At 42.2% G+C, this 12,613-nt stretch overlaps 1 protein-coding gene across 1 annotated transcript in view; it reads right to left on the bottom strand.

Annotated features, from left to right (window-relative positions):
- Nucleotides 1-12,320, bottom strand: part of FRMD7 (FERM domain containing 7) — a 33,236-nt gene extending 20,916 nt beyond the window's left edge. The window contains 5 exon segments of the mRNA XM_060086400.1: nucleotides 717-750; nucleotides 2,999-3,041; nucleotides 3,849-3,953; nucleotides 11,765-11,826; nucleotides 12,311-12,320. Coding sequence (XP_059942383.1) covers nucleotides 717-750; nucleotides 2,999-3,041; nucleotides 3,849-3,953; nucleotides 11,765-11,826; nucleotides 12,311-12,320 — 254 coding nt within the window.
- Between the last annotated feature and the right edge of the window lie 293 nt (nucleotides 12,321-12,613).

Raw genomic sequence — 12,613 nt, 5'->3', positions numbered from 1 at the left:
TAAAGTCTAGAAAGCAGAGTAAGGTTTGGGGGAGTGTTATGTTGACAAAGTATTTTTGAAGAAGTAGGTTTATATTGTCATTTTAAAGGGCATTTTTATAAATATAAAAATACTTTAAAATGTTTTTTACTTTTTAGCTTTTTAATTTTTGTAGGTATAAAAGTATTTTACTTATATAAATTATTAATCATTTGTAATTGTTAATAATTATAATAAAATATCAATAATGTATAATTATGCAAAATAATTTATTAAATTATTTTTTATATTTTTTACTTTTCTACTCTCAAAAAGGTTTTATAAGTGTATGTCATCATCACTTTCTACCTATGGGATATACACAAACACACACACACACACATGTGCACACAACCGTTTTCAGTATGCAGGGAACTTAGTTGTCAAGCTGCCCTCTGATTAGAACACAGATGCAATGAAGGCAAACACTCTAACTGTTGTAGCAGTTAATGGCTTAACCCCCAAGTGGGCACCCAGGCTGGTTACCACTTTTAGAACACCACCCTTCCTTCTCCCTGAAGTCCCTATCCTTTGGAAGATTAACACTGGGGACCAGCCAGGTCCTCCTTGTCACCAACTTCTTACCATCTCCCAGAGAGTGACTGAGAGCCAAGCCTTCCAAAGAAGGCTAGAAGCCCATTCCCTGATAAATGGAGGATAATGATTAAGTAACATCATGCATCATGCAAGTACTATACCTTGTAAGCTCTTCTCGCAGATGTCCAGGGTCCACTGGGAAAAATTTCACCATAAATTTGAAAACAACCTCCTTAGGATCTTAAAACACAATATCTCCATAAGTTTTATTTAAATGTCCATCACAACAATTACAGGTCTTCTCTCTCTCTCTCTCTCTCTCTCTCTCACACACACACACACACACACACGCACTCCCCTCTCCTCTTCCCTCCTCTCCCCATCACTCTCTCGCACAGACTTTTCATTTAAATTTCAATTTTTCACATTTGCGAGATGTTGCTATTTTTGAATTGTGCCTCTATGTGGATAACAGTTGGGAAAGTTCTCCTGCCCCTCTTCCTCCCTTCTCTTTCTTTGAGTTTCTTTTTGTAAAGATGTGCCTCGTTTGGGGCCTACTGTGTTCTCTCTTAAGAAGTGTTCCATTTAGAAAAACATACCACTTGCTACTTGGGATTCTGCATTCCTGGCTGAGGGAAGGGCCCAGCTATAGAGGCAGGTGAATATCAGCTGGCTCAAGGATTCATAAAGGGAACTAGAAGTAGTAGGGACTGAGGTCTCTGTGTATCTTAAAATCTACATGAAGAAAACATATCTACTTGCCTTCACTCCTACTTGCATTTGAAAATAAGAAACTCTCTGTATCAAAAGCAAATACACACATGCAGCATTAGCACCATTCATTCAGTAAATATTTGTTGAGTGCCTATTGTATGCTAAGCATTGTACTAGAGGCTCCTGGAAATAAAAATACAGTTAAGGACTCAAAGGTTGGTAGAAGAGGCAGACACCTAGACAGACAATCACAGAACCACAAAGTGTTATAAGCCCCGAGTACTGGGTAAGCACAAGAGGGAGAAAAGAGTTTGGAGGAGGTCAAGGAAGGCTTCCTGGAAGAGCTGACATCTGAGTAGGGCTGCCAGATTTAGCAGATAAAAATATAGGACTCCCAGTTAAATTTGAATTTCAGATATACAATGATTGCCTGGGACATACTTATACAAAGAAATTAGTCTCTGTTGATCTGAAATTCTAATTTAGTTGGGCAACTTCTATTTTATCTGAGAAGCCTACACCTGAGGTTAGTTTTGTTCACATTAGGAGAGGTAGGAGTATGAAGTGGTCAGAGGCAGAGGTAAAGGCTCAAAAGGCAGGCAGAGTCCGGTGCTTTGAGGATCATGTTAAAGAGTTTGGACTGGGCTTCCCTGGTGGCGCAATGGTTGAGAGTCCACCTGCCGATGCAGGGGACACGGGTTCGTGCCCCGGTCCGGGAAGATCCCACATGCCACGGAGCGGCTGGGCCCGTGAGCCGTGGCCACTGAGCCTGCGCGTCCGGAGCCTGTGCTCCGCAACGGGAGAGACCACAACAGTGAGAGGCCCGCGTGCCACAAAAAAAAAAAAAAAAAAAAAAAGAGTTCGGACTTTATTCTAAGGACAATAGGAAGTCATGGAAGCATTTTAAGCAGGAGACTGATGTGGTCAGGTTTGTATTTGCAATAGTTCCCTTTGGGAGTAGTGTACATGATGGACTGGGGGGAGTCAGTTGGGAAGCTGTTGGGATCATGTGACAGATTATCAATACGTGGTGGGAAAAGACAGAATTGTGGGAGACACCAACACGAAGAGAGCAGGAGGGGGAAGTGACACGAAACAGCCTTTCCCAAAGTGTGGACTGAAATCCACCTGCAGCGGAAGCACCTATGGAATTTTTTTAAAATGCAGGTTGCTGGCCCCCAACTCGGGGATAAGGCCCAGGAATATGCATTTTAACAAGAACGGCCCCCTCCTCCCGGCCCATGATCCTAATACACACTGAAATTTGAGAACCACCGCACTGGATTGTGACATATAGGGTTTGGGGGAATATTTCATGCATAGTAGGCACTCAAATATGACCTGAAATGGATGGACAATGTCTGTGACGGGATTAAACTGAAACACCTCCTGGAAGAAGGTGCATGGCATTGCTGCTTGACATCAAGGATGCTCGAAGATTTGCAGGTCTAGAGTCAGAGATGTATTCCTAGAGCCAATTCACAGAGTGCTGTCATTACCAGGGTTCTCGAAATTTACTCAAAGATCCAGCAGCCTGATTTTCCTCATCTCAGGCAAAGTTAAAATGATTTTTTTTAATTGTTAAATTTACTGGATGGATGAAGGATTAAAATAATACATCAAAGCCCTTTTCTCCGCTTATATTAAGGCGAGGAACAGTGTGGTATTGTTGAAATGTTTTCAAGTTGTAACTGGGAATTCTATTCCTTAAGTGATTTTCCATACTTACTTTTTACTTGCTTTGTAATGGACTTCAGAAGTTCCAACCAGACCTGTAATAACATTAATGAAAGAATTGGTAGAACATGGCACTGAGTATAGCTTTTTGTTTCTTTGGGTTTTTTTGGTAACAGATTAAAATCAACATGAAACAAACAAATATCAAGACTCTTTAGACTTCTAAAGATAGTAAGAAACAGCAACGTCAAAGAAATGCTGTGCTTCCACCACACTCAATCCGTCCCCTTCTATTTTCCCAATGACAGTGCACATTGTTGATCTATAAACTCTTTGCTGTTGACATTTGAGTCAGTGCTCCCCTGCCTCAGGAGAATGACAGAGGTGTCATATACAAGGCTGATTAGTTGCCACAAAGACGAATGAAGGCACTTGGCTCCACATTTGAATCCTACAGCCCCCAAATGCCAGCTTAATAGTCATAATGAGCCTTTCTGGGAAGGAGCCAGATAACAGATCCGCCAAGGCAGGACACAGAGGGCAGAACACCGGGAATGTTAGGATGTGAGAGAGGGGCAAGGAGCGTTCCCGAATACTACTGGTGAGGTTAGGAGTCTTCAGTTTGGAGGTTGAGGTCCAGCCTCTGGAAAGTCAGAATAAAGCACAGAGACCTCTTCACACAGTGGCAAAAGAGGAGCAGAGGGTGAAAGAGTTTGTGCTTGGCAAACTGAGGTGACTTTTAATAGACAAGGAGGGGAAATAGTTATTAAATCCACTCATTTTGCAAGGGTTTAAATGGTTTTTCCTTTTGCAGTTGGGGGTTTGAGCCCTGCATATCTAGCTGCAAGCTGCATTTAGAAGCAATTCTAGACACAAAGAACCCTATAATGAAACCAACTTACATTATTTCCAGAATGGCTACAGAATTCTAATCCAAAATATTCCTTTTCAGCAAGATTTAGATGGCTGCAACTCAGGTTAAACAGCGCCTTCCCGGATGACTTTTGCTAAACAAAACAAAGAGACCATAGCATAGTTTGCGATCCTAAGCTGATATTGTTGCTGCAGTGTGGAGTAAAGGGTAGAAGCAACTAGACTCTCTTCCGTTTCCTTTAAGCACTGTTTTCAGGCCCTGTATCCTCCCAAATTTTGTTGAGTTTTACACATAAATACATGCATCTATCTGTAGATTGTTTTAGCGGTACCTCTTAAAAAGCCTCAGATTAATGACAAACCCTCTTGGAAAAAGACAGCCTTGCACTTCACTACGTGTGGCTAGATCTGCAAATCTACCCTTTCAGTGGAATTCTTTCATCAATTCATCCCACAGGCAATTTGAAAGATTTTCCCCAAATTGACAGATAGTTTAATCAAGATGCAAATCTGACCTGCTTAAAACCCTTCAGTGGCTCCCTTCAGGATAAAGTCTCTACTCCTTAGCAGGAAGGCTGGGCCCTTTCCCTCATGTGGCCCTGCCTGCCCCTCCAGCCTCATCTCTTTCCCTTCCCCCTTCCTTTCTAATAATCGCAGCCTGCTCATGTTTCCCCACACGTCAAGTAAATTCATGTCTCCATGCCTCTGCTCATGTCATTCCTTCTACACAGAACGCCCTTCCCACCTTTCTTTGCTTTGGCTTCCTCCTACTCAGCTCAGATGCCACTCCCCGGGAGAGCTTTGGAGCCAAGGGCAACCTCCGCGCTCCCAAACACTCTTGCTTACCTCAGACACGGCACTTCCCACACGGGCTGTCTATCTTCCCCATTAGACTGAATTCCTTCATAGCAGGGGCCTTGCTTTAATTGTCTTGTTACTCACCAGGTCTAACTCAGAGCCTGGCACATACTAGGGGTCTTGAATGTTGGTTGATCCAACATGAAATTGACCAACTTCCTCCTCCGAGCTCTGTGAGGAGATTTCATTCTACAGCTTTTCCCACCATAACTGCATCTAGCATACTCCTTTCACATAAGGCCACACATATTTTTTTTTCATAAAGCCCGCATACACTGGGAGCACAAAACAGTCCCTTTCTCAGGCTTCTCTGAGAATAGGAGCTGTAAAGAGCTCTCTGTGAAAATCTCTATGAGCTGAGTGGGGCTGCAGCTGATCTTCAGCCAGCATTGCTGAAGCCGAGGGTTGCAGTTGCAGGGAGGATGGTGATGGGAAAATTGGGCCCTGGCTGATAGGCACAAAGACACGCTGCTGAAAACCCCAAGTTAAAGCCAAGTCACACGGTGCCTCTGGTGCTGCAAAGGAAGCTGGGTGCAGGGAAATGTAGTTGGAAATCACCGACGCATAGAATTAATGCCAACCTTGAGAGGTCAGAGAGTCCAGCCGCCCTCCTCCCACACCCCACCCTCTCCCTCAAGGCAGTCCCACACGGAACAGAACCCACATCTGGGATTTAATAGCTTCCAGGAAGGCGACCTCCCCCATCCCCTTCCCCCAACGACCCCAAATGCTCCCCTCTCCCTTGGACTTCTCTCCACTTAGTTTTGTAGTCCAAAGCTCCACCAACTGAGATTCATGAGGGTTAACCAGGGTCCTATTTTTAAATGCAAATAGGATGCAGAGGGTGAAAGCTACTGCATCCTTAGCGCCTGGAGAGAGAGCTGAGGGAAAGGGGGTTTGATTTTATGTGGGAGGTCACATTGGAGCTGTGATCCAGGAAAAAGGGGTCAGACCATGGTAGGGTTCGTGGGCTTGAAGGGCATTAGGGGGCAGTGGGGGAGGGGGTGTCTGGGAGGGAGGAGGGAGGGGGCGCTTCTGCCTATGTGGCAACCTTGCCTAGGGCAAGTCCTGACACAGACCATTCCAGACAGATGAAATCGCTCCTATTTTCAAAGTCCTCCAGACAAGGAGCTGTTACGGGATTTTTATTATGAATTAAAAAAAAATTCTAAAGAGAGAGAGAGATGACAGCAATACTTTTTCCAACACCAAAGAAACATTTCAGTCATGAGGACCAAATTCCGTCATAGACTCCAGTTTCTTTGCAAACAATTTAAGAAACTCAAGATTTTCCTTTTTCCTCCTCATTTTTTCTTTTTCTTTATTTTTTTTTTTACCATTGGGGTGCTTAATCATCGCCATCAATGCTGCCACATTCCATGTGTTCGTATATTTAAATGTTTCTGCAGTCACAAAGAATATATAGCCATTCCTGTAAGGTTTCCAATCCAGGCTGCCTTTTTGCTCCCTTCTGTAAGATCCCATACCATGTTTATAAGAATAATCCCCTGATTCGTCCACCCCTGTACATCTTGCCAACTGGCTCTAAAAGCCTTTGGCATTTGTGCATTAGGAGGTCAGGAGCTCATGTGGCTCAAGCTCTCTACCCACATCTCCGGGAGAGGCATTTCCCTTCAACCCTCCGTAGTGTACGTTGAAATTGGCCAGCCTAGTGGAATGTGTTGCACAGTAGGTAAGGTCTTGGTTCTGTCTTAACATGCAGCCTTTAATTTTTTTCAACCAATTCCTCAACTTTTATGTTATGATTATTTTTCTCATAGTATCTCTATATACAACTTCCCTATTCTCTTTTCTGGACTTCTGATTCTCTTTTCCATTGCTTGTTCTTGTTTAAGCTGACACTTTTCAACATTCTAATCAAGCTCCTTAGTGGATCTAAATTATTTATCACCGGTCCTCCCACTCAAGGAATTGGAACTCCAATCCTGAACCCTGTCTTATATTCATCTCCCTTGGATTACAGTAGAGCAGTGTTTGCCTTTAAAAAAGTCACACACACACATATAATTTAAAACTTTTCAGAACTTGTATTTATAATCTTCAGCTTACACACTCGGTCTTAACCATTGGACACTGATTTCTTGGGGCTCCATACTCATCTTCTCATGGAAACAATAAATATTCAAGGTGACTGTTTCCAAAAAACAGCCCACCAAATCTTCTATGCACATAGAGCTGTCATATAACAGTTTATTAAAACAAGCCTGTATTGTAATCCTGCTCTACCCACTTACTAACTGGATGAATTGGGGCAAATGTTTTAGCTCACAGATTGATCTCCCTTTTCCAGGTACCTGAAGACAGAAACCATGTGTCTGAGTACCTGGCATTATATACAGTGATTGGAAAAGAGTGGACATTCCATAAATGTTTACTGAATAAATAGATGAATGGATCCAAACATTTAACTTGATTCATGTGCATTAGCAGGACAGTCCTCTCAAGAGGAAGAAATTAGTTACTATGTGACCTAGGGCAAATTACTGAACCGTTCTGAGCCTCGGTTTACTCATCTGTAAAATGGGAGATGATAATAGTATTATGTTACAGAGTCGTTGTGTGGATTAATCAAGATAATTCACATCAAGGCCTTAGTACTATGCCTGGCACATCACAAGACATAAGTAATACACACATATATTTATAGATACATAGAGAGAAGAGTCTGGAAGAATACATACCAAACTGTTAACAGCATTATTCCTGGAGAGGGGTTTAGATTAAAGGGAACCTTACCTTTTTAGTTTGTACATGTCTGGATTCTTTTTTTAAATGAGCAGGGACGGTAGAAACTCTCTTAATAAACTTTAACTCAACAACGCACAGAGAATGCTTTCCATTCCCCCTTTAAAACATTGACAGATGCCTAAGTCATGATGAAAGCTCATGGCTAGTAAGCTAATATGACTTTGCACTTCTACATCCATCGACTGAGTCTCAGGCTTGATAATAATTATTTTCTTGAACATATTTTGACAATTCTACTTATTATTGTAATTATACAATTTAATTATATTGTATGTGTATCACAAGAATCATGATCACTAATAACAAGAGTAGTTTCTATGAAAACTAAATTAAAAAAAATTAATAAGGGGGGAATCCCCCAAAATATGCTGTCCAATTAGTTTTGGGTAGGACAGCAGTAAAATATTGGGGGATAAAATCTGGAAGGATTCTGTACTCAAATTTTTCCACATTAAATGAACAAATACTGGAAATCATAGATAATGCATTATGGGTATGAGTCAGAGAAGAAAAATGGAAACACCTGTCAGAAGTCCTTACTCAAAAAGCCCTTGACCCTGCATCAAAAGCTTGGCATATGAATATAAATGTATACGTTTTATGTCGAAGTAAGAAGTTTAAGGTGTTTGTGTGTAAATGTACATATTTATATGATTTTCTGCTTTGGCAAATTTTATCAATTAACTGATCAACAATCACCTTTGATCACATTAGATAACAGAGATTCTAATGCATCCACATAATGACTGTGTACTTCAAAACAATGTAGGCTACAGAATTAAGGTTTCAGAAAAGGATAAGCTGGAACAACAGCGTATTATTAACAGTAGCATGATAGGACATTTTAATTTTTCCTTATATTTGTTATATTTTCCAGAGAAACACAATACACATTATAAAATTTAAAAGCATAGTGCCATACAAAGAGTCTTATAGATGCTTCTCTTGTTTCCAGTGCTGATTTCCCACATTCAAAATATTTCTCATGCTCCCCTCAGGAAATTGTTTTTGAAGTCACAGATAATAATCACCCATTCTCCTGATTTTATGGTTATGCCTCATTTTTTAATCCCAAAATATGACTATAAACTCCGGTGATGACAACAAAATAGCAGAGAGAGAGAGAGAGAGAGAGAGAGAGAGAGAGAGAGAGAGAGAGAAACCTGTCTCTTCCTGTTTTATAAAGCCATCTGTCCTATCAGGTTAGGGCCCCACCCTTATGACCTCATTCAACCTTAATTACTTCCTAAAAGTCCTATCTCCAAATACAGTCAGATTAATCACATGGGGAGTGGGGTTAGAGGTTCAGCATATGAATCTGGGTGGGGGGGATATAATTCAGTCCATAGCAATGACCCAACTTGATAGCCCACTTTAGTTACCATACTTGCTCTTTATGATTTTTGACTCTTGCCAAACATGAAATCCACTCTCAAATAATGAAGATTTGTGAGTCATTTTGGAAGCAATGTGCCCAGTTACAGAAGGCCAAAAAGGAGTTCCAAAATGTGCTGAGTACCTGCAATACATAGGAGAAGGCAGCTAATCACGGTGGCTAAGAATGTGGGCTCTGAAGCCAGACACAGCTGGCTCTAGTTCTGACCTGTCTACCTGCTAAAGGGGTAATCTTGGGCAGACTATTTAATCTCCCTGAACCTTCACTTCTTCAGTTGCAAAATAAGACTGTCAGACACAGAAGGGCCACATACTATATGATTCTATTTATATGAAATGTCCAGAACAGGCAAATCCATAGAGACAGAAAACAGATTGGTGGTGGTCAGAGACTGCAGGGAGAGGGGAATAGGGAGTGACTATTAAATAGTATAGGGTTTCTTCTGGGGAGGATGCAAATATTCTGGAATTAGTTGTGATGGTTGTTCAACAATGAATATACTAAAAAACACTGAATTGTACACTTTAAAAGGATGAATCTTCTGGCATGTGAATGGCATCTCCATTTTAAAGAAGGGTCATAGTGAGCATCTAATGAGACTATTCTTGTCAAGTACTTTACACAGTATCTGGTCCAAAGGAAGAGCTCAAGAAATGTTGACTGTTTAGAGGGCAACTACATAATTTATCATCCAAGTTGGGACGGTTTTGAGAGTTGACAGGGCACTAGTAATTATTATATTGTCACAACAGGTGTAAATCAGGACTGTCCTGGACAAACTCTGCTGTATGGTCACCTAGTTATTTGCATTTGGACCACTCCAGGGGGTCTGTTTGGACAAGGGTAGCATTTATTTGAATATTCAAAATCTGGAATATTAAGAATCAGAGACATGACTAGCAGTTTCCCCTCATAGAAACCGGTGTCTGATGATCATTCCTCCAGTACCAAGTGAATGAGGTGCCTTTCAGTCATGTTAACCCTGGTCCCGTATTTTTATAGGTAAGGCTCAACTGTAACAACCACACAAAAAACCAGGAACAGAGAACTGCCTCACCAGTCTTAACCTTCTCCCTAATAAACATTTTAAAAGTCAATCCCTCTCTTTTAACATGTTTCCTCTCCATTCTTTATTCTCTTTTTTCAGTTCTTTTTGTTTTCCTGTTGTAATTTTCCCCTGCGTGAACTCCAGGCTTACTTTTGATGCGTTTGCCCTTTTCCTCCTGTATATGCCTTTCCTCTTTTGTGACACTTTCTACCACCCCTTCAATTCACCACACAATATTGAGTGCCTGTTCTGTGCCAGGTACTTTCCTGAACTGCAGAGATACTGAGGTGAACAAGACCCAGGCATTGCCACCAAGGAACACATAGGCTGTCAGGAAAGGCAGACGCATCAACAGGTGATCACAGTGGTCGTGGCTAAGTGTGCTTTTAAGCTTGTATGCAGGGGGTAATGTGATATCATACCCAAAGGGCACCTAACCCAGAAACGTGGATGAGGGTATAGCACAATGGATTCTTTTTTTAAAATTAATTAATTAATTAATTTTGGGGAGGGCTACATTTGGTCTTCGTTGCCACTCAGGGGCTACTCTTTGATGCGGTGCATGGACTTCTCATCACTGTGGCTTCTCTTGTTGCAGAGCACGGGCTCCAGGTGTGTGGGCTTCAGTAGTTGTGGCACGCAGGCTCAGTAGTTGTGGCTCGTGAGCTCTAGAGTGCAGGCTCAGTAGTTGTGGTGCACAGGATTAGTTGCTCCACGGCATGTGGGATCTCCCCGGACCAGGGCTCGAACCCATGTCCCCTGCATTGGCAGGCGGATTCTTAACCACTGAACCACCAGGGAAGTCTCTGCATAATGGATTCTTAACAGAGGGAACACCTAATCCAAGATAGGATGCAAGAGTTGGAGTTAGCCAGGTGAAGAGGAGGAAAAGAGAAGGGTGTCAGAGGCAGAAGAGATTAGAAAACAGGGTGTGAACAACTCGATTGTAAGCAGCGTGGTGTTGCTAAAGGAACGAGGGAGATACAGGGACACTGAGCAGGAGCCTCACCAAGACGGGCAGAAATCTTGTAGAAAGTGTAGACCAAGATGCAGAAATCTTGTTCTGCATCTTGGTCTACACTCCCTCACCTCCATCCAGCTCTCTGTTTATAAGCAGCAATAGGCACACACTTCATTTACAGAGTTTGGACCCTTCCGAAGGAAGGTAAGTCTTTCTCCATTCCTGTTGTCTGCAGGCTACATCCAGAAACCTCAGAACCCTTTAAGTGTTAAACCCTGGGACTGCTCCTTTTAAAGGGCTGTTTCACTTTTCATTAAAAATGCAAATATCCTGGGGCTTCCCTGGTGGCAGAGGGGTTAAGACTCCGCTTGCCAATGCAGGGGACAAGGGTTCGATCCCTAGTCCGGGAAGATCCTACGTGCTGAGGAGCAACTAAGCCCATGTGCCACAACTACGAACCCGCGTGCCAGAACTGCTGAATCCCGTGTGCCTAGAGCCCGTGCTCCACAACAAGAGAAGCCACTGCAATGAGAAGCCCGTGCACTGCAATGAAGAACAGCCCCCACTCACTGCAACTAGAGAAAGCCCACGCGCAGCAATGAAGACCCAACGCAGCCAAAAATAAATAAATTTTTAAAAAATTTTTAATGCAAATATCCTGACATTGCAACAAACAACAGCAAAAATCCAACACATATCTTATTTATCTACCAATATAGTCAGATGCAACCAGTTTTCTAAAAATGAAGTTGAACATACTTTCAAAATTTACACTGTGTAAACCACCCAGGGAACTAGGAAACAGAGCTCCTTTGGGGCAGGGCAGAAGAAATTACTGGCCAAGCTATAACCCTCCTGGGGGTTCAACTCCTGGTAAAAAGAGAACTGCTGGGAGTGGTGAGAGGCTAATTACCAGGTAGCTGCAGTTCATCCTAAAATGGAGCCCTCTCTGCAGGCAGTCAAGTCTTTCAGCATCTGGTAGAGAGCAAGGTGCAGTTAGACACATCAAAGAACAAAGAATAAGTAGGAAGTCAAGGGAGGCCCTTCCCCCAGAGCCCAGAGGACTCAGCAATAAACCCTGGAGGGAAGAACAGTTTAAATGGGTACTTAAGACTTCCTGGTGGTGGTAAGCAGAGAGAACAAGCCTTGTAGTTTCTTGTGCACGTGTGAAATTCACACCAAATTACAACTGGTTTTTATTTTATTTCTGAAAACATAAAGCAGTTCAAAGTACTGCCTGTGTGATTGATGGAAGGCTTAAAGTTGCTTAAGATTAACAGCTCAGAAAGATTTCCGGCCCACGTGGCTGTCCTAGGGGGGTCCTGAAGGATCAACCTGAGCAGCTGACTGACCACTCGCCTCTTTTTTTTCTATTGAAGTAGAGTTGATTTACAATGTTGTGTTAATTTCTGCTGTACAGCAAAGTGATTCAGTTATACCTGTATACCACTCTCTTTACCTGCAGCCATGTTGATACTGATTAAACTAAGTTCAGAAGGGAACTCGGGAGTCAGAGAGCTCGTCTAGGCCCTGATAGATGATACTTCCTAGCAGACACCCTTTTCAAGCTCTAAGAGAATGATGTATTACTGCCTGAGGCCTTAGGTTGATTTGGCAATGATCTGGACATGTTCCATCTGATTCATACACTTTGCTGGAATGTGTCTAAGAGACTATCCTTGCTCAGAATTGCTCTTCATACTAAGGAAAGAAAAAAGAAAAAAACAAAACAAAACAAGATTACCACCCTAATAGCAATCTT

The sequence above is a fragment of the Mesoplodon densirostris genome, chromosome X, assembly GCF_025265405.1.
Source record: "Mesoplodon densirostris isolate mMesDen1 chromosome X, mMesDen1 primary haplotype, whole genome shotgun sequence".
NCBI classification, from domain to species: domain Eukaryota; kingdom Metazoa; phylum Chordata; class Mammalia; order Artiodactyla; family Ziphiidae; genus Mesoplodon; species Mesoplodon densirostris.
Note: the sequence above shows the minus strand (reverse complement) of the source record. Positions and strands in the feature narration are given on the sequence as shown.